Raw genomic sequence first — 22,730 nt, forward strand, 5'->3', positions numbered from 1 at the left:
TGAGAATAAGGAGGATTTGGCGTCTCAGCGGAGAAGTTTAGCGGGAACCGTGTTTTAGCCTCTGGCGTCGTCGGGCCCCGATCACGGGACCGAGAGAGATCACCCCAAATATCCGCGCAAAAAAAAAAGTGTTCCTTCGAGAGCAGGCGCACCCCCCCCCCCCCCCCCCCCCCCACCCCCTGACCCCGACCCCCACCCCCCCCCCCCCCCCCCGGCAGCGGGTATCCGCAGCTCCCAGAAGGCTCTTCTCCGCGGGCGGTGCGAGGCGCTACAAGGCCAGCAGGGCGGCGAGGCAGGCGAGGACGGGGGCCAGCAGGGGCCCCGCTGTCCGGGGGCCCGCCGAGTTCCCGTCGCCGCGGGACGGCTCGGCCGATTCGTGACTCGTGTCGTCTGGAGGAGGAACAGAGAGAGAGAGTCAGAGTCAGAGTCAGAGTCAGAGTCAGAGTCAGAGCCAGAGTCAGAGTCAGAGTCAGAGTCAGAGCCAGAGTCAGAGTCAGAGTCAGAGTCAGAGTCAGAGTCAGAGTCAGAGTCAGAGCAGGAGGGCTAAGGCACACACACACACGCACTAACACACACGCACACACACTGATACACACATACACACACTGATACACACACACACACACACACTGATACACTCACATACACACACACACACACTGATACACTCACATACACACACACACTCATACACACACACACACACACTGATACACACACACACACCAACACACGCACTAACACACACGCACACACACTGATACACACATACACACACTGATACACTCACACACACACACTGATACACACACACATACACACACTGATACACTCACACACACACACTGATACACACACACATACACACACTGATACACACACACACACCAACACACACACTAACACACATGCACACACACTGATACACACATACACACACTGATACACGCACACACGCAGGCACACACACACTGATACACTCACACACACACACACACACACACTTACACACACATACACACAAACACAAAAACACACACACGCTCACACATACACACACATACAGGTACACAGCATCACACACACGCTCTGGACCGAGACTCCCTGTGTTGCTGACAGAGGCTGATGGTTAAGCATCATCACATCAATCAGAACGCATTCCAAAATCCCCTCCCTCCAAATTAAGCAATGATCTCATTTGGATGTATCATGTATGACCCTAAAGTTTTTTTTTTTTTTTAAACTCACATCAAAATTTTTGGTGCAGCTGCAGTCCTTATTTTTTCATTTTTACATAATCCTAATCCTAATCCAAAAGTCAAAAAATCTAATCTGGGCTAAGACGACGCTGTGCGCCTGAAACGCGCTCGAGGACCTCAGGCTGTACGGAGTAGAATCTGATCGCCGTTATTCGCCGTTTAGCCGCCATGTGCATCAGGTGGCAGGAAAGTACCCCCGGGGAGGAGGAAAAGGGGGGGGTTGTCCCGTTGGGAGAAAAGTTGCCCCCAGGGGGGGGGGGGTAGGACAGACAGGTGCGAAACAGATAGAGCTAAAGACGAATGCCCCCCCCCCCCCTGAGAGACGGAGGGGGTGCTCACCCACTTACACAGCGATAAGGCACAGGCAGTCGGGCATGCAGCAGCCAGACCCAGAGGAGAGACGACTGGGCATGCCAAATACACCAGGCCTCCCCCTCTACCCCCCCCCCTCACAGCACTGGGCATGCCAAATACACCAGGCCTCCCCTCATCCCCCTACCCCCCCATCGCAGCACTGGGTATGCCAATACACCAGGCCTCCCCTCTACCCCTACTACCCCCTAGCAGCACTGGGCTATGGCCAAATACACCAGGCCTCCCCTCTAATCCCCCTCGCAGCACTGGGCATGCCAACATACACAGGCCTCCCCCCAACACCCACCCCCCCCTCCCTAGCCGCTCCTCCCCGCCCGCAGTACTGGGCTGCCAAATACACCAGGCCTGCCCCTCTACCCCCCCCTCGCAGCACTGGGCATGCCAAATACACCAGGCCTGCCCCTCTACCCCCCCCTCGCAGTACTGGGCGTGCCAAATACACCAAGCCCTGAGTGACCTCACACAAAAGGAGGCGTGGCCAAAACGGCAGGCCTAATACTACGGAAACTGTAATAAACTGAATAAGAACGATAGAGCGCTGCAGAGAGCAGACCTCTTCACTTTAACTGACTGTTTTTATGCATTTATACGCATAAAATACGATAGCGTACATGAAAGAGATCTTAACGACCCCCCCCCCCCATTTTATGACCATAAATCAGCAATGGCTGTGGAAAATAACTTTCACGGTTTAAAAAAAAATAATTTTCCGCCTGTTTATTAATCTGACGGGGACTGCGCACGTCTTTAATAATTCAGTTGTTAAACCGAATTAGCTCAATCTGTCGAGACCATCTACGGCCAGGTCTGAAATCCATTCGGAACGGCTGGTAAATGTGACAGGCTTAACGATCAGGGTTTTTATTTTTTTATTTTTTACTCCCCCCCTCTCTCTCTCTCTCCTGCAGCAGCAGCAGCAGGGAGCTCGGGCAGACAGAACAACCAGAATCATCCAGAAGACACGCTCCACAGCGACCAGAGTCACACGCATTGGTGAGTGAGGTTAGGGGCATGCAGCTGGCTGCGGGTCAGAGTCAAGGGGAGAGTCACAGCCAGGATGAGTCACAGCCAGGAGGAGAGTCACAGCCAGGATGAGTCACAGCCAGGAGGGGAGTCACAGCCAGGATGAGTCACAGCCAGGAGGAGAGTCACTGAACAGGTGTCTCAAGCAAGCAGTGAAGCATTACCAGGTGCCTGATGTCTCTAGCATGCTCCTGCACGCGCTCACATGCATCCGTTTGTCTGAACGATCACGCTACGTGCTGACTCGGGATTGGAGAGTTACGCTCCTTCATTTGCCCACCCCAAATGTGGGTGGAGCTACCATACACTGAACCCAATCAAGCGAGCCCTGGCATTAATACTGAAACACTATGATTGGCTCGCACAACAACACCCCACCCAATTTTGGGGCTTTTTTTGTGAAGGCTGGTTCTCCCAGCACCGATGGTAGCGCGTAGCGTGAACGCGTTTCTGGTTCTGATATCGATGGTTGAGATGAGGGGTGAAGACGCTTGATTGATGACTGTGATTGACATGACCGCAGCGGGACAGCAGAGCCAGCCAAAGCCAAAGCAAAGCCAAGCTTTTCTAACATGATGGCCATGCTACCATGCTAGGAGGGGAGAGAACCGAGCAGCAACGAACAAAAGGAGGAAAGGGTGTGTGTGTGTGTGTGTGAGTGTGTGAGTGTGTGTGTGCGTGTGTGTGTGTGTGTGAGTGTGTGGTTGTGTGGTGTTCTGCTGGTTTTGGTGATTTGTGTGTGTGTTGTTGTGTGGTGTGTGTGTGTGTGGTGTTGTGATGGTGTGCATTTCTTGAAAGTCTTCTCAGGCTTGGTAATATTAGCGTGAGAATCTTTAGGTTCGAGTTGGTTGTGACATGTATGTGATGTAGTTGTGTTGTGTGTTGTTTGTGAGGATCTGCATGTGCAATTGGGAGTGTGTTTGTGAGAGTATGTGTGTGTGTGTGTGTGTGTGTTTGTGTTGGATGAACAAGAACATCAGCACTGGTTACACTTTTTTTTTTAAATGAAGATTTTCTAAGCCATACTAACCTCTTGGTTCTAATGAATTGTCTACTTTGTCGTTAACATCAAAAACGCGATCATGAACGCCTATAGTTTTCACACAGCTGTCTAAAACAAAAATAGAGACGATAAGCCAAACAGGTTAGTGACATTTGTGACCCCGCCCCTCAAAAGAAAAACCTTCGCTAAAAGCTCATGACACCACTGGAAAAAAAAAAAGAAAAAAAAAAAGTTGCAATCCGTCTTTACGCAAGTCAAAGACACAGCAGCAAACTGCCAGAGATTCACAGTAACAAAGCGGTCATGAGCTATGAAAACAACAGTGTACATTGCAGCTAACCAACCATTATCAAGTGTATTTAGGCTTTTTTTATTTTGTCGTAAACATGTTAAGAATAAAGAAAACAAAATATAAGTACATAGATTTTTCTACCAAAATGCACAGGAAACCATGCGTTTTTTTTTTTTGTTTGTTCGAGTTACTTTTTTAGCGGTACGAGACTTACTTGATGTTCGGACAAAAACCTTCAGCTTCAGACATGTCTTCCTCCCGTTTTCCGCGATCGTGGACGCTGCAGAACATGACGGACAGCCAGAGGAGGGGGGTGGGGGGTGGAGGGGTGGAGGGGGGGGGTGGGAGAGAGAGAGAGAGAGAGAGCTGGTCGTTAGCGATGCGCGATAACAAACGATTAGGCCGAATGTGCGTTTAGTGCTGGAGTTCGGAGATCGGAGTCAGCGCGTGAGACGCCTGCTACGGAAATTCGACATCAGCGCTGGAGGAGCAGCAGGACGGCCGTTAGTTCATTTGGCAGCCGACCCTGGGCGCTAGCTCAGCAGGCTAATCGCACCTCTGGCTGCGCGGAGCGGCGACCGTGGACCTCGGGTTGATGTGTGTAGGAGACCCCCGCTAACATAAGCGATGTTTTTCACACTTTGTGCGAATAACGAGGTCCGATTTTTCACCTCAGGGAACCGTGCTGCCATCAAAGTTACCAATATTATTTACATCTATATTTATATCGTTTTGTATAGTATTTTATATAGTTCATATTATTTGTATTTGTTGTGACTGCCAGGAACATGGAAACGTCCTTCTGTCTGTCTGTCTGTCTTGCCTGTCTGATTCGTTTTTGGCAAAGGGCAGTTTTGGACAGTTTATCAGAACAAGATGTCAGAACTGTTGCGTGACAAAAGGGGACAAAGGAGAAGCAAGGTTTCACTCAACCTTAAACCTACCCCCCCCCCCCCCCCGGCTTTACTTATTCATTTCTGCTGCGTCAAAATCAGTCACATCAGGCAGTCCTGACGACGGGCGCTTTCCAGATGCAGCCAGATGTTCGTGATCGGACAGGGTCGCAGCGGGATTAAGGAACGGCACAAAGAATCGACCAAACGTGTGCAAAACTGAAACGGGACGAGACGCGCTAGCAGCTAGCACGCTAGCATCTGCGGAGCAGAGCGGCACGCATGTGCTCCAAATGGTGGACGGCCCTTCATGTCGCCGCACTGTACACCCCCCATACCCCCCTCCATAACCACCCCCCCCCACGAGGCCTCCCCAGGTCCCGCACCATTTGAATATCCCTCTGTCAGCGCACGCAGTCTTTAGAACATTCCGGCGTGCTTCTGGCCCACGGACCCGTGCCCGTCGCTCTGGAGTCAACGCGGAGCGGGCCAACGCCATGTTCACAGCCTCAGCCCCCCCGTCCCAGGCCCAGGCCCAGCTGTGGGCTCTTTGTCTTCTCCTGCCTGACAGGACTCATCGCTCGGATACAGAGCCCAACCCCCCCCCCCCCCCCCACCCCATCCCCCATACCCCCCGCCTGGTCACCTCCCTCAGCTCCTCACTGTCGCTCCAATTATAGCATCACAGCCTCTATTGTCCGCTCTCTGTAGACTTCCTCCTTTCATTAACTCCCCCTCCCGCTCCCATGTGTTAAGCAGTATAAATAAAGTTTTAATATTCAACAAACCCTCCCCCCTCACCAATACACTATGGGCCCCAGACATGAAACGTAAGTGCTGTTGATAGGTCATCTTCCTCCTCCTGCTCCTCTTCCTCTTTATTCCACAAAGTGGAAATCTTAAATGCAACTTCAAAGTCCCCTTTGACGGAAATCAAAGTCTAAACTGTACCGCACGCAGCCACACACACATACACACACGCACACACACACACAGGCACACACGAGCATGAAGATAGCCCTTGTGGTCTTGTGGAACCAAACCATATATGATCACCATAGAAACAGCAGCCAAGTGTCTGGTGAAGATAATTATGGTCTGCTGGTGCCTGGACAGTGGCCAAGTCTTTCCTCTGAGTGTCAGAACACTCCATCATAATTTCTGCAGCAAAAATATGAAACATATTTAGTAAGAACTACAAAGAAAGTTCATGCTGTCTAATTTTGCAGAGCTTTTAAACAAATTCAAAAAGCATAAATAAAAAATAAAAGGATGAAGTATACCATTATGTTGTTTAATGGATAATTAAGGATCTTATCATTTCCCGTTAATTAGCTGTGTTTATAATTCTTTTGAACATAGCTTCCAGAGATCCATCAGCACACAGTGCTGTGTGCGTGTGTGTGTGCGTGAGTGTGTACATGTCTATGCGTGCCTGTGCGTGTGTGCATGCATGCATGTGTGTGATTGTGTAGCTTAAGTATAAACACAGTTTATCGCAGCTACCTCTTTATGAAAAGACAGTTAGACCAAATTTAGACCAAACTGCTAACCGGGTTGGGTCACATGGCAAGGTTAAAACCGGCACGGTTCAGTGCAGAACTAAACATGCACTAAAGCACAGAAAAACATCTCAGAGGAGCAAACAGAACTCAGGGATCGTGTTTGGTCGGACGCACCAATTAATACTTCAGCCCCACACGGCCCATTGCTTTTCATATGAGTTTAATAGTTATGAAGTCCCAGAGGAACCTTTTTCACATATTAAATGCCTTTAAACTGAAATTTATTTATTTCCAGAAAAAGTTCCAAATGGTTACTTCACCTTTAAAATAAACCGTGAAAAAAACTGTTGATAATTTTCTCCAGAGACCACGACTCTCAAAAAAGTGTCTGGGGAAAAAAAAAACCAAACCGTGTGAATTTCCCTCCTTGACTCGGGTCTGTGATCTGAGGTGCCGGTCCTGAGAGCCTCGACACCCTCGTCATCCTCACTTCAGACGGGCCTGAGTGGGGTATCGGTTTTTTCGCCGTGCGTTCGGAGAATCGCGTCAGACGTGCAAGAGCCTGCTCTCTCTCTCCCCACCCTCCCCCCAACCCCCGCCCCTCTTCAGCCGGTAACATCAACACCTGCTATTCTCGTTCCCCCCGATCGGCGAGCGCGCTCGAACAGGCCGTCCCTGACCGGCCGCCCCCCCGAAGGCCAACGGCATTCGCGCGGGGGGGGGCGCCCCCAGAAACGGGAGCAGGTGCTTTTTTTTTAGGCTCCGGATTTGTCCCCACAGCGCTCGGCGGAGCTGTAAATGAAACCGCACGCCAAGCGCGATTTACAGACGACAATTAACAAACGCTAGCGGGCATGCTAACGCTGAAGAACAGAGGGAGCTGCTGGATGAAAAGTAAATTTTTTTTTTTCTTAAAAGTTTTTTTATTTTAAAACTCCAGCCAAGCGACCAGTTTTACAGGATTGCAGCATCGCTCCGGGTGTCCTCACCCTGTGTGACTCATCAGAAGAGGGGATGAAGAGAGAAGGGCTCCAGTAAAATGTAACATTATACGACGTTCAGTTAGCACTATTTAAAAACCCTGCTTTAACAGCAGCAACTACACTGAAGGCCTTTGCCTCTCTACTGCCCCTAGTGGTAGAGAGTAATTACTGCTGGGATTTACTTGAGATGCCTGATTGAAATGGACAAAGACAGAAAGTCAGAGAGAGACTAGGATAATGAAGTGCTTTTAGAGTAATATGCTGTTTGAGTACCACAAAAGAATTGAAGTTGTATTCCAGATGGAAGAGTGTCAAACCCAGAGAAGGCTCCTATTTTCTGCCCGTGTCGGGAGGAAGCTCAGATGTCCAAGTTTGCCACCCGCGGATCATATTTTACCGTCACGCAATTTTATCAAACGTATATGGTAGCATATATTCCTTATTATTCCCTGCATATATACAGTAATGTACGCACACTTCTGCTTGTCCTCTGGGGGGCCGGGGGGGGGTCCAAAAATCAGTTAACCCAGGGAAAGTTTTTGGTTGGACAGAGCCCATCATTCCCCAGCCTCATAAGGTCCCACAGGCTGCCGCAGAGGGTCTGGCGGCAGAGCAGAGGAACCAGGAAAGCAAACTGATCCCAAGTTAAACGCATAGAAAATTACATGAAAAGCGTGGGGGGTCAAGTATGGATTTTCCCAGAATCCCCCTCTCCACCTTTTCGAATTTCTCATGGTGAGGTATCATTCCAAAAGGCGGTCGCCCGGGAACACAGAGCACGCCTGTCTCCGCTCGGATTGGTGGAACCCCCATCTGGCATCAATCAGGTCACCTGACTCTGCCTTTGATCTTCGACGTTTGCAGGGAGTCGAAGGGTTAAACCTAAAATGCCCTTAAACGCTTGGTACACACCGAAACACAACCAGTTTGTCAGCCCTTAAAAAAAAGAAAAAAAGGTTCCCCACGAGCAATATTGTCTCTGATTTAATTCTGCCCTGCTGCTCCGGTCGGGGGTTTTTTTTTGGAAAGGAAGCCGTCTGCCTGACTCAAACCAGCACTTGGCCCAAGCGGGCGAGACGCAGCGGGTACTTTTCCCTCCGAGATGCCCAAAAAAAACGCCCCACTCCTGCTGCCAGCGGACATGCCAACGTCGCCGCCGAGGAAACCACTTGGCAAGCGCCACAAACAGGGCAAACCCCAGGGAAGCATGTGTGGCTACAGGAAAAAGCTCAATTACAATTACAGGGGAAAACACAGGAAAGGTGTTAAACTACAGGGGAAAACACAGGAAAGGTGTTAAACTACAGGGGAAAACACAGAAAAGGTGTTAAATCACAGGTGAAAACACAGAAACGGTGTTAAATCACATGTGATAAAAAGTTATGGAAACGTATAGGGATAAACAGTACAATTTCCAAAAACACTCAAGAAAAGTGTGGGGCTACAGGAAAAATCACGTAGAGCTAAAAAGTGAGATGTGCAAGAGGGAAAAAATGGAGAGAGAATTAATGAAAGAACTTATTGTGAATAATAGGGGGAGGTGAGAAAGGGAAGCAGATGGAGAGAGAGAGAGTGAGAAGATGTGAGTGGGGGTGACAAGGGTTAGGTCACAGCTGTGGAGCATCTTGGGAGCATCATGGGAAAAAAAAAAAAAATCTCTTCGTCATTTGTGGTTCATGTCCTCAAACTCATAGGCCATTTTTTCCCAATGTCTCTGAACCCTGCTGGGGAAGAACCAGGAAGGAGAAACGAAAGGGTACCAGAGAGAGAGAGAGAGAGAGAGAGAGAGAGGGGGAGACGAAAGAAGACGCTTGTCCGTCTTCCCCGCTATCAGAACCCTCTCATCCTTCCCGGAAAAAAAGAAAGAAAGAACGAAAGAAAGAAAAGAAACCTGTTGTTCCTGCGTTGCGGGATCCGGCTAAGCCGCTAAGTCCCCCTCCCATTAGGAACGGTGCTACTGGTGCGCTCTTTCAGAAGTCGGGCGAATCGATACTCGCGCTTCAGACGGCTGTTTTGATCTCACTTTCCCTCCAAAAAAAAAAAACTGGAGGTGATGATTAGTTTCTGGGTGGTTCAAAAAAAAAAAACAACTTCTTTTGTGGATTTTTTTTTCTCTTATTTTTCCTTTTTCCAGGCGACACGTGTCGTGTTACTTACGTCAGCGGCTAATGAGTAATGAGCGCATCCAGGGAGAAAGGCGGGCCTTTCTCCTTTATTTATTAATTGGGCTCCGAACCTGCCGATTCTCACGGCTGATATTACCTAGCCTTGAGGAAGACCGTCCAACAAATGCACACTCACACACACTCACACACAAATACACACACACACACACACACACAGCAACACACGCACACGCACACAGCAACACACGCACACGCACACAAGCATACACACGCACACAGCAACACACACGCACACGCACACACACACACACACAAAGAAGTGTACAGAGGGGGAGTACGACATGACCGCAGAAGGAAGGAGTGCAAACGAAATTACATCGAGTTTGAAGAGAAGAAGACTGGAAATAAACCATTTTCTAGCGCGCTATTCTTGTTAGCGCTGAATGCGCGCATCCAAACCGCAGGTTTAAGCCGACTCATCCACCACATAAATATACAAACCATTCCCTCCGTTCCCCCTGTCACACACACACACACACACACACACACATTTACATTTACTCAACAAATTACTAAATGTGTACAGATGATGAGAATATAGGATACAGACCAGTCAGGTCAGCAAAACGCACCTGCGGTTTTTCCCTCAAGCAACTGAGCCCTCCTCTCTTCTCTCTCTCCCTCTCTCTCTTTCTCCCTCTCTCTCTCCCTCACACACACACACACACACACACACATTCTTCACAATAAGGCTCTTTTGATATTGGGCATCGAGCCCTTTTCCAGATTAGCATCAGACTGCAGATTCCCTATATTAGAAAAATGTGCAGCCTCAAGCATTTTTTGGGATCCAGAGTTCACTTAAGCTGTCAGTGCTCGCTGACCTTCGACCCCCCCCCCCCTCTCCGGGGAGGAGGGGGGGCGGGGCCTTGCCCGCAGCCAGGTCCGTCGGCTCGGCGCGACACTGTTCACACACCCCGCCCCAATCGCTCGCAGATGTGCCGCGCATTACGCCGCTTCCTGTTTCTTCCCAAAGGGCCCGAGCAGAGGCGTCTATGCTATCGCCCGCAGAGAAAGCACACACACAGAGGGAGAGAGAGAGAGACAAAACAGAGGGAAGGAGAGAGAGAGAGAGACAAAACAGAGAGGAGAAAAAGTGAGAACTTGAAAGTGAGAGAGAAGAGAGAGACATGAGAGGGGGAAAGCGAGAAGAAAAGATAAAGTGATAGAGTGGAGAGAAGGAAATGAGAAGGGACACAGAGATTGAAACAGAAGAATAGGGAGATAGTGAAGGGAAAGAAGAAAGAGAAGATGCAAGGAGTGAGAGAAATGGAACGGAAGATAGAGAGAGAGAGAGAGAGAGCTGTAGAGACCCAGATAAGAAATCACGCAGCGTCCTTTTGATGGACAACCCACCTTTTCCGGGGCCGGAAAAAAAAACCCTGGCTGTCAAATAAATAAATAAATAAATAAATAAGAATTATGAGCCGAATTTGATTTTATCTGGCGCTCGCTCGCCTCGATTAACCCGATTCGGCCGCTCGGACGAGCGGGAGGGGCCACGGCCCCGGCCGCGTAATGTCATCAAGAGGACGACAAATCAAACCTTCCCTCGATCCGCTCCCCGCGGGGGAACAGAGACGAGGAGCGCACCGTACGGGGGGGGGGGGGGGGCTCTCCTGTTCGGGATAATCTGCCATCTTCATCTTTACCCAAAGGCCAGATATAAAAATCAATCAGGTCTAATGCCTTTCCTCTCCCCGGCCCCTTCTCTAGGCTGCGCTTCTATTGCAGGAATGAAAAAAAACCCAAAACAAAAAACAAACGTGAGAACAGAGGAAAGGCTCTTTTTCCCGCGGGGCCCCCCCCCCCCCCACCCCGCTTCCCCACACTGACCAATCGCGCGGCGGATAGGGAGACCGCGCCCTCTTTTATTTTCTCATGCCCGAAATTCGCTCGTGACGGGCGAAACGGCTTTAAGATAGCGGGGATTTCGCGCTCAAATCCTGGAGGGCCGCTGTGGCCGCCGGTCTCTGATGCGCTTCCGGCACTTAAGGGCTTCTAATTGGACCGTCAACGCCCCCCCGCCGCCCCCCCGCAGGCCCGAACGCGCCGCGCTCGTACGCGAACGCCGAGGCCGCGGGTTTCCCATGCCCTCGCGGAAAGCCCAGATCGTGGAGATCCTGAGAGAACGCTCCTACGAACGGCCGCCTGACGGTCCGCGAGACCGGCTCAGCCCCCCCCCCGCTGCTACGCCACCTCCGCTCCACCCCCCCACCCCCACCCTCCACCAACACCTGCGAGTACTCGGAAAAGAGTTGTTTTATTTCTGGGTTTCACTGCAGTCGCAAAGTCAAAGTTTGTTGACGGAGTTTCAGGCAGTTGAATCGTGGGGCCGAGTCGCCCCATAAGCCCTGAGAGAGGGCGCCATGGTGATCGTACGCCGTCACGTTGGGGGGGGGGGGGTGGGGGGGGCGTCCAGCTCCTGACGTTACGTTACCGGGGACACAAGACCAGCTCTGGAACCTTCCTGCCCAGCTGCCCCCTCCTGGCCAATAACAGAACAGTAAAACACCTCAGAGCCCTCTGCTTTGAGGTAATTAATGGGGGGGTAACATGGGGGGGTAACATGGGGGGGTAACATGAGAGGTAACATCGAAACGCGCCGGGCGGCCTCCTGTCTGCGGAGTCACGTCAAGCGCCTCATTCGAGTCCCGGAGGCCGGTCCGCGGAATCTGCTCTTAATTACAAACCCTAATTAGGCTGAAATCCTTACTCAGCCTCTTTTAAATTATGTATTTGCAAATAATACATCCGGTCTTAAGATTATGGTTGTGGTCTGTAACACGCTACATATTTTAGTGGGTTTGCTTTTTTGAAAATGCAATAGGTATAGCTGTATAAGCAGATTAACAGACAAGTTAATGTAGGGGTATGGAAATTGGTCTAAATTACTAAGAAAAAGAGTTTGGGGGCACTTCATGGGTTAAATGATTGATACACAACCCTACAATCATGACTTTTAAGTACCATTTATTACATACAAAAATAGATTAAAATGTTCTGCTAAATATGTCTGGTAAAAACCACAGTGTGTCTTGTGTGTTTAGACCCAAACGGCTGTAAACACCAGGAGGACATGGGGTCCCAGCCCTTCCTGTGTCCTGGTTACAGCAGTACTGCAGCTGAACTGGTGCACAGGGAAGTCTGTGTGTAGGTCCCCTTTGGATAGGGCAGTCTGAATGCGAGGCACAGTGCCAGTGATGGTGATGATGATAATGATGGTGATGATGATTACGATGGCGATCATTCAGCTGGTAATGTACGTCCAGAGGCACAGGCGTGTCTGAGAAGCGCCCGTACCGCGGTTCATAAGATCCACGTCCTGCGATCCGCAACCCGTCAATGACAGGATGACCCCGCCCTCCTCCCCCTTCTCCCCTTCCGCCTTATCCTCTCCTCTACCTCGCTCTCTTCCCCACAGTCCCACTCTCCTCTCCAGGGATTGGGTAAACCCCCCAGGGGCACCATCCATCACCTCACAGCTTCAATCAAGGGGGGGTGGAGTGGGGGGGGTGGAGTAGGGGGGGGGGGTTGGGCGTGGCGGCAAAGAGGACGGAAGGACCGATCAGTCAATTAACACCGCCAGCGTCTCCCTGGCGACGCTCCCACCCGCCGTCTGTCTGTCAGACAACAGCACGGTCGATGTCTCTAATGGCCACCGCTGAACAGGGGCGGGGGTGGGGGGGGGGTGTGGGTACACCCCAGGGAATCATTCAGGGGCCGATGCAGCGACTGGGAACATCAGCGACGGCATATGTCTGAGAGGAATAAAAACATCCAATAAAACTTTAATGGATGAGAACGGAATCGTGCCTCTGAGCACGCTGGGGGGGGGGGGGGCACGGGTTTAAGGGGGCGACAGGTTCACCCTCATACCTCCCCTTTATAAAACTCTCAGTGAAATATGTAACATCTCCGCTCATTACCCGGGTGGAGATGGATCCAGGAGTCTTCAGGGAGCTGTGGACACTCCAGATAACAGCTGCATCATTTTTTTAAAAAAACATTCAAAATTTTTATTAATGTCACAGATTTTTTTTTGTTGTTTATTTGTTTTTTCACATGATTATTTTGTGACTCAGATTGTGGGAGGGGGTGATTCATGTTTAAATAAATGAAAACTGCTCTTTCTCGGTCCTCGACCCCTGCACTATCCCTCTGGCCCGGGTTCGGTGTGGGTTGTCGAGTTTTATTTGTTTTATTTTTTTTCCCAGAATGCATCAGCTGTTCTGAGCACTCAGTCCGCTCTTCTAAAGCGCTCTGGTGCCAAAACTCGAATTACGGGAACGGCCTGTGATGAACGAGGGGTCACCCCGCCAACCTGCACCCCCCCCCACACCCTCCCATCTACACCCCGTCCCCTCTCTGTCATCACTGCCCCCCCGCCCCCCCACTCCTGCCCACCCCAGGCACGCTCTGAAGTGAGATTATCCATGGGACTCACACATAAGGCCCAGACACTGTACCATGCAAGAGAAGTGGGGGGGAAACTAAATAAATAAAAAAATAGTTTGTGTTTTTACTCTGTTTGAATCTGAGGGGAAATGCTTGGGAAAGAGTTTACAGTGGTTTTAATCCACATATGCACACACACACACACACAGTCTCTCTCTTTCTCTCTCTCTCTCACAAACACACACACACACACACACACACAGTCTCTCTCTTTCTCTCTCTCTCTGTCTCTGTCTCACTCACAAACTCACACACACACACACACACACACACACAGTCTCTCGGTTTCTCTCTCTCTCTGTCTCTCTCTCTCACCCACAGACAGACACACACACACACACACACAGTCTAGTCTCTCCGTTTCTCTCTCTCTCTGTCTCTCTCTCTCTCACCCACAGACACACGCAAGAAAAAAAAATAATAATAATCGGGCAGAACACGCATAAGCGGAAAATCCCTCACGGTTGTCACGTTAAGCACCTTCATCTCTAAAGGTGCGCACGCATAAACCCGGGCTGTGAGGTGCATTGTGGGTACCGCGCGCTTCTCTCCCGATCCTGATCTCAGCCTGAGCCGTTTATCGCCCGCGTCGCTCTCCGCGAACGCTCTCACGTCGTAACGCGTGAACACGAGGACCGCCAAAGAGCGTCGCGCTCGCGCGCGGACGACCGTCGCCACGCCGACCCCGGCGAGCATAACCGGCATCGCGCGGACCCGCGGCGCTCGGACTGACACTTTATTTCCCCGTGCGAAGTGGCCACTGGGGAGCTGTTGAGAGGCACCAAAAAACTCTCGCGATCCCCAAAACCGACGCACAAATCAGCTTGCGTCCCAGGCCCGTCCGCTGCAGCTCCCGCTCAAACGAAATATCCCCCATAAATATTTTTCTCTTCGCTTATTTATTCTTTAAACGCATTTATCTGCTGAGCAGAAGGCCGCATCCCAGCCAAAACAGCTGCACCGCACCGCACTCTACTTTTCTCCTCGTTTTTGACGTGTTTTCCATTTATGCAGCTGTGTTTTTTTTTTTACCGAGCCTCGAATAAAGTCCGCACTCAAGGGTACGACAGCAGGGGCCCAGCTGGGATTTTAAAAAACGCCAACCTACTGGTTACCTACTTTTTCCCCAAACTGTTCTGTCTGACACAGCCCGAGGAGGAATCTCCGAGATATTTTTATCCCGAGGAACAGCTGACCGCCAAAACCGATTTTCGCCTTACACATTAAACGCGAAAAGGTTTATTCCTACCGAGAGCGCTGTCCCCTCCGATAGTTTTTAATAAACGTATTAGCTAGGATCATTAGTCTAGTTTCATTAGTCTCAGCATCGACATTATTTTAAGAAAAAAAAACGTATTTGCGTCGAGTCGATTTGCCACGCTTTTCCTGGACGGTTCTTCTGACCCGCTTTTCGTTCTGAGAAAAACGTTTGAGTGGCGATCAGGCTGCGTTTTGTTTTTTCGTTTTTAACGCGGTGGCTCGTCGGCTCGGGGCTAGCGAGACGAGCTCAGGACGCCTCTCGCTCCGCCTCCGCTGCCCGTCCCGTCCCGTCTCGTCCCCGTGACGACCGCTGGCTGCACAGGCGCGGGCGCTCAGGTGGGCTGTTTACAGACGGGCCTTCCTCCGGCGGGGCGAAACCGCCGAAGCTACGTTTTTACAAACAAAGCCTCCTCAGGAGGACGACGGGAGGCCCGGGCGGGTTCCCTCGCCTCGTTGTTGTATTTTCACGTCGTCTGCCAAGAGTTCCGAGGAACAGGATCGCAGTTTTGGCACGGCGTGCCGCTCGCCTTCCCACCTCGTACCGCGAAAACACCGCTAAGCTTGTGACGAAGTTGCTACTGAAACAAAACCGAGAAAAAAAAAGCCCAAAAACTGTTTATTTGAATCACTGGGCTCCTCACTGTGCAGACCTGCGGTTGAGCGGTAAGGACTGGGTTCGTCCCCTTCTCAGATAACTAACGTAAATAAATATAAATGCAAAGTTAAACAATTAGTAGACCAAATAAACCATCTGTTTTCAAACAAGATGGGGGGGGGGGAAATGCTATTTGAATGGCACAGAGAGCAGGAAGTCCCAGATGTGCAGTGCTATTGTAAAAGAGGTATGTCTGCTGTGGCCTTCCCTAGCCTCTTAACATAAATGATTGGCCCTCTGAGCTAAAGACCAAGGTCTCCAGTCTAGCCACTTCACTGTGCTCTTGTGCAGAAGGATGATGTCACCATCTGTAGTGGATGCACACATGCTTAATGATTTTTTTTTTTTTTTTTGGGGGGGGGGGTGCAGAGGTAAAAAAACAGAAAACATTCTAACAGAAAAAACAATATTCCCATTCTGCATGGTAATAATAATGATATTAATACTAAATAATAATAGTAATAATAATAATAATTTTTTTGCTTCTCCAGCAGTGATGTCACTTCCTGTAGCAGACGCTCAGCCGTTAACTCAGGCGCCTCCGAACTCCATAGCGACACCGTGTGGCGGCAGAGGGGCACCGCAGCCCCCCCGTTGGAGCGCGACCGTACTCACAGATGTAGTAGTACTCGCGGCCCGGCCGAAACTCGAACCCCAGCGAGAACGGGGTGAAGAGCTGGAACTTCTCGGAGAACTTGAGCGGGCCGTTGGGGGAGTGCGGCCGGTTGCACTCCCAGCGCTTGAAGCCCTTGGAGGTGTGGTCGCAGGTGCTGTACCCGTCGTAGTTGACCATGTACAGGACGTAGCGCTCCGTCCGCTCCTGGGGCACCGTCTCGTCGTAGTGCGGGCAGAACACGTCCAGGTAGTCGTTGATGCACACGTCGATGTGGTAGTCTCCGCGGTGAAACCTGTCGAGCGACAAAACAAAAAGATGAAACAGGGCGCTTTTTTAACATAACATACAACGTAACGTAACGTAACGTAACGTAACGTAACGTAACATAACATAACATATCATAACATAACATAATATAACATAACATAACATAATATAATATGATGACGAGAACAGGCCGTTCAGCCCAACGATGTTCGCCATTTTCCTGACTAAATAAGTGCTCTGATTATATACAGATTAGATAGCATCTAACAGACTAGACAGTATCTTTTATTCCCACTCTGCAAAGCCTGCTTTAAAAAAATAAAAACATTACAATTAATGAATGCACGAATGAATGAATGAATGAATCACACTTGATAAAGAACCATCCCATAATCCATCCATCCTTTCTTTTGTTTCTATTTGAGATAAAAGATTATTTAATAACACACACACACACACACGTCGGAGTTGTACGAGTCAGCTGCCGTCTTTAACATTCTTTGATTCTAAGAGGTAATGTGGGGATTTGAGGCCTTAAATGCTTAATATTCCAGCTTTGCGAAATAATGGGGCGGCCCCATAAATCCATCACGGTAATCCTATGTTTAAGTCCAAACTTCTCCAGATGTTGCTCACTTGCCCTCCGAAGAGCGCACGTCTGAGAAAGTATGCGGTGGGTTGAAAAACATTCTCACAACATGGCGCTCTCTGATGTTGGGAAATGATTTCTGCGTAATGATTTCTTTCTTCTTTTTTTTTTTGAACATCAGAGCATTCCAATGAGCGAAATAGCTGCGTCAAGAGTCAAGAGTTTCACAATACGTCTCCAAAAAGCGATGTACAAAGAAAAAAAAAAGGTGGGGGGGGGGAATTTTTTCTTCCAAAAATTCCCCAAAAACAGGCATGTTTAAATAGGATTGGAGAGTTAGATAAAAACCAGAGGGTGTGAGCCACTGATGCTAAATGTTTATCCGCCACGTCCAATTCACCATATTCCAATAAACCCACGGAGGAAAGCGCAGTACACACGCAATCTCAGGGTTACGGTCTTCCGTTAAAGAGCCTGATGTATGGACGGAGTGTAGCACAGTGGGTAAGGAACTGGGCTTGTAACCGAAAGGTTGCAGGTTCGATTCCCGGGTAAGGACACTGCCGTTGTACCCTTGAGCAAGGTACTTAACCGTAATTGCTTCAGTATATATCCAGCTGTATAAATGGATACAATGTAAAATGCTATGTTGTGTAAGTCGCTCTGGATAAGAGCGTCTGCTAAATGCCTGTAATGTAATGTAATGTAATGTATCACTAATGCCAGTGTCCCCGCTAGTTACTGTACACACCGTGTGCAGGTGTGAGATGGAACTTGTGAGGACCACCACTGTTCCTGTTCTGCTTATTTTACTCAGTGTGAACTTTGATTCCCGAAGCTTAGCAAACACAACACCTCTGCACTAAACACCAACTGCTGTTACACAGCCAGGACTTTTACTTACGCCACAGAAGCAATGACCAGACACAGGAAAACACACACACACACAAGCGCACGCACACACACACACACACATACGTGCCTACACACACACAAGTTGAGTACAGATTTTTCAACAAGGCAGCACAAGGCCCAGGACTTAATTAGGTTTCAGACCCTCATCTCGTTAGTGACAGCCAGACAAATATTCAACAAAAACTTTTAATTGAAATATTCCCCTTTGCACACAACTGAAACCAACACGAGTTAAAAAAAATAAAAAAAATAAAAATAAATAATGAATAGTAGTAATAGTCTGAGAAAATAGCAGAATTCCTTAGGAAAATATTCCCTCCCGTCTCCAGCTCAGCCCAACGGCCAAAGGCTAGAGCTAGAGCTAGAGGGAACGCCATTCAAATACCTCGGAATGCCTCTCTCTTCCTCTCCATCTCAATCCCTCTCTCTCCCCCTCCTGCTCTCCTGTTCTCTCACTCTCCCCTTCTCTCTCTTCCTCTCCATCTCAATCCCCCTCTCTCGCCCTCTAGCTCTCCTGTTCTCTCTCCCTCTACCATTCTCTCTCTCTCTCTCTCTCCCTCTCCCTCACTCTCCCCCTCTTGCTCTCCTGTTCTCTCTCCCTCTACCCTTCTCTCTCTCTCTCTCCCTCACTCTCCCCCTCTTGCTCTCCTGTTCTCTCTCCCTCTACCCCTCTCTCTCTCTCTCCCTCAACCCTTCTCTCTCTCCCTCCCTCTCTCTCTCCCTCTACCCTTCTCTCTCTCTCCCTCCCTCCCTCTCCCTCTCCCTCACTCTCCCCCTCTTGCTCTCCTGTTCTCTCTCTCCCTCTCTCTCAAGGCTCCGCGCAGAAGCTCATCCCTCTGGCCAGAGTAAGCAGGGGGCACCGGACGGCCGCTGGATCGGGATGAAAATGGCGGAGGTGTTCTTGGTTTCGGCTCTCTCTGCGACCTGACAGGCCCGAGCGCCGGCCCGGAGAGAGCGGCTGGGGCCGGTGATCGCCACGGCAACACAGCTGCGCGCAACACCACTCGATCTATGAACTCAGCGCGCGTAAAAATAACAGTTTTTGTCGGGACTACCATGTCCTCAGTGTGTGTAAAAAAAATGGTTTTTGTCAGGACTACCATGTCCTCAGTGCGTGTGGGGAAAAAAAACTGCTTCTGTCAGGACTACCATGTCCTCAGTGTGTGTAAAAAAAACTGTTTTTTTCAGGACTGTACCACAGCCTCGGTGTGTGTGAAAACACAGAGTTGTTGTAAGGACCGTACTTTGGCCTCAGTGCGTATGAAAACAGTTTTTGTAAGGACTGTACCATAGCCTCAGTGTGTATGAAAACAGTTTCTGTAAGGACCGTACTTTGGCCTCAATGTGTTTGCAAACAGTTTCTGTAAGGACTGTACCATAGCCTCAGTGTGTGTGAAAACACAGAGTTTTTGTAAGGACCGTACCATAGCCTCAGTGTGTATGAAAACAGTTTTTGTAAGGACCGTACTTTGGCCTCAGTGTGTTTGCAAACAGTTTCTGTAAGGACTGTACCATAGCCTCAGTGTGTGTGAAAACAGTTTCTCTAAGGACCGTACTATGGCCTCAGTGTGTTTGCAAACAGTTTCTGTAAGGACTGTACCACTGTCTCAGCCTCCTGCGTTTGCCACAGCACACAGCGATGAAGTAATTACCGTTCACAGGGCACAAATAAAACGCCCGACGGTGATGTATCACTGGCTACAACATAAAATCCAGCCCTGACCCGGACAAATAATTGGCCTAATTAAGTCGTTAAGTCACAGAGGCTGGAGAAAAAAGTACATCTTCAGATAAACACAACAGGCTTACAAACACACACACACACACACATATTACACACACACACACCAGCTCTCCAGGTTAGAAACAAACCTACACACACACTCCAAAAGCAACAAACTACACAACAAAAAAAACCCACACCTCAGTCAAAAATATTGTCGGAACATTAAGACTTCTACTGTTTTTAAATAACTCTGGGTCTGCGTGGGATTCATATAGTATAACTCTCATGTATAACTCTCACTCACATATAACTCACGAATAACTCTCACCTAAAATAACTCTTGTACTCATGTATAACTCTCATGTATAACTCACTTATTACTCATGTATAATGCTCATTAAGTTACAGTATATACTGCACAGAAATATAAAGACCACACACTGAGTAAGCACTTCATCAGGGAAAGCAGGAGTTTGCGGACGGCTGTGTTACCTCCTGCTGCTCCAGGAGGGGAGGGGGAAGGACGGGGCAGGGCAGGGAAGGGGCAGAGAAGGCTGGGGCAGGGCGGGGCGGGGCTGGGGCAGGGCAGGGCAGTGCAGGGCGGGGCTGGGCAGAGAAGCCTGGGGCAGGACAGGGCGGGGCGGGGCAGGGCTGGGGCACGGAAGGGCAGGGCGGGGCTGGGGCTGGGGCAGGGCATGGCCAGGGTTGGGCGGGGTGGGGCGGGGCAGGGCAGGATCCAGACAGCCAGCAAACACAAGTGGGCACTCAGGTTCAGTACGCCATACGGCAGCTGGCAGAGGGGAGGGTGCGTTCCCCCCAGTTTTCACGCACGAAGGTCCGCGGCACCGTCTGGCAGCGGAAGGAGACTGACAGCTGGGGCGACGCCATGGCAACCCAGAAAAGGTCACCGAGCGGAAACGGAACCCATCCCGGATTCTGCAGTCTCACCGGGGTGGGCCAACAGGGCCCCAGATTTAGCCCCAAAAAAAAAATCTTCTATTTTAGCCCGGACGGGACGTCCTAACGCCCTGCTTTTCCCATCGTCCTCCAAAACACAGCCCGCCATCAACCAATTACCGTGACACGTACTTCAAAAAAAACCAAAAGCGCCGGCTAACGACCCTGTGAAGAACCCGCTAATTAAGCCTCCATATGGCCGCCGTGTGCTGCGAATGTAATTAATTTGCTAAATAGCCGCCCTCGACATACCCCTCCCCCCCCCACCCCCCCCCGCGTCCCGCGTTTGGGGAACGTTGGCCACGCGGGTCAAGAACAGAGATCAGGACGTGATGCGTTTCTCTCTTTCGTCCTGATCTTTCGCTCCAGGAGCGGCTGTCCTCCGTCACGTCGAGCCGCTCCAGCTGCGTGGCAGCAGGTATTTTACAGGAATCCGTTTTTTATTTTATTTTATTTATTTTTTTATTTTTACGGCCTCTTCTTTTGAAGTACCCCGAAGCGCGGATTATAAGATTTCATAAACAGCCTGACAGAGCGACTTAATCAGAGCGAGTGCTTAGTCATGGCGACCGAGCCGCGCGACGCAAATCTAGGGCGCATAAAACGTTTAAACAGAAACGAGCTCGTGAACGTCTGAGCTCCGGAGAAACGGCTGCAAAAATACACAAGCAAGTGTAAACGCACAATCACAAATCCCGTTACAGGATGCGGACATAACCAAAGCAAGGATCACACAAGCAGCCACTACGACAGCAGGCATTCCCTGTGTGGCCAAATCAGGGGCAAGGTTCTTAGAGAGGAACAGGAAACAGTGTCCAAAACATTACAATGCAGAGACCCCGAGATCCAAATATATTACACAATACATAAATATGTGTATATACACTGCCGCTCGCCAAAGAGTTCTGTTGTCACTGTTTACATAACTCATGTGCATGCACTCATGGTCTTTCTCATTGTAAATCACTCTACTGAATTAATGTAGTGTGTGTGTGTGTGTGGATGTGCGTGTGTGTGTTTGTGTGCATGTGTGTGTGCGTAGTTCAAGCAGAAAGGTTTTCATTTTCTCTGGCTTGGGGACCCCAACATTCAGCAGTGGTCTGCAGGAGGGGAATTATATAGGGGAGCCTCTTCCTTCCATCTGGCTACCCCCCCCCCCCGTCCCCCCCCGTCCCACGTACAACACAGACCACCACGAACTCTACAAAACACCCAAAAGAGTTTTACGGCTCAGCTAGGAACTCCCTGACACCTGTAATTTCCAGAGTGGATGGGGGTGTGGGAAAGAGGGGGGTGATTATACTGTGGAAATGGTTGGCAGGCTAATTGGCTAATTATGGTAATTACACATCTTTGTTGTGTTACAGCTGTTCCACTGCAGCTGAGGGGGGGGGGGGGGGGGGGGTCACAGCACCCCAACATCTAAAACCTCCTCTGCACCCCCTACACACCCCCCCCCCCCACTCCCACTCCCATTACCTGCAGATTAAAAACCTCTAAACCGCTCCGATTGACACCACCCCACCAACAGCGCAGTGGCTCCTCCCCCTCCTTTTTTTCTAAACACAGCTTCCTGAATAGCCAGCAGGCCTCTGATTGGCTCGCCTCCACTGAATCTACGCAGACCTCTGGGAGAGCTCCTCCAGCCCAGAGGAACCTCATTAGCCCCTAAATAGCAGCTCTGTGTGGCAGCGCGCCCGGCGAGAGAGAGAGAGAGAGAGGGAGAGAGAGAGAGAGAGACAGAGAGAGGAGAGAGAGAGAGGGAGAC

The 22,730-nt window shown here is 50.0% G+C and overlaps 1 protein-coding gene across 2 annotated transcripts in view; it reads right to left on the minus strand.

The window, feature by feature from the left end:
• Nucleotides 1-207: 207 nt before the first annotated feature.
• efna5b (ephrin-A5b) overlaps nucleotides 208-22,730 on the minus strand; it is a 111,042-nt gene continuing 88,519 nt past the window's right edge. The window contains exons 2-5 of one of the 2 annotated variants that reach the window (XM_064296974.1): nucleotides 16,508-16,800; nucleotides 4,167-4,232; nucleotides 3,688-3,768; nucleotides 208-390 (exon numbers count right to left, since the gene is read on the minus strand). In XM_064296974.1, coding sequence (XP_064153044.1) covers nucleotides 269-390; nucleotides 3,688-3,768; nucleotides 4,167-4,232; nucleotides 16,508-16,800 — 562 coding nt within the window. In that variant the 3' untranslated portion in view covers nucleotides 208-268. The remainder of the gene's footprint in view (nucleotides 391-3,687; nucleotides 3,769-4,166; nucleotides 4,233-16,507; nucleotides 16,801-22,730) is intronic. The other variant, XM_064296975.1, reaches the window with a different exon arrangement.

Source organism: Anguilla rostrata, chromosome 10 (genome assembly GCF_018555375.3).
Source record: "Anguilla rostrata isolate EN2019 chromosome 10, ASM1855537v3, whole genome shotgun sequence".
NCBI lineage: Eukaryota > Metazoa > Chordata > Actinopteri > Anguilliformes > Anguillidae > Anguilla > Anguilla rostrata.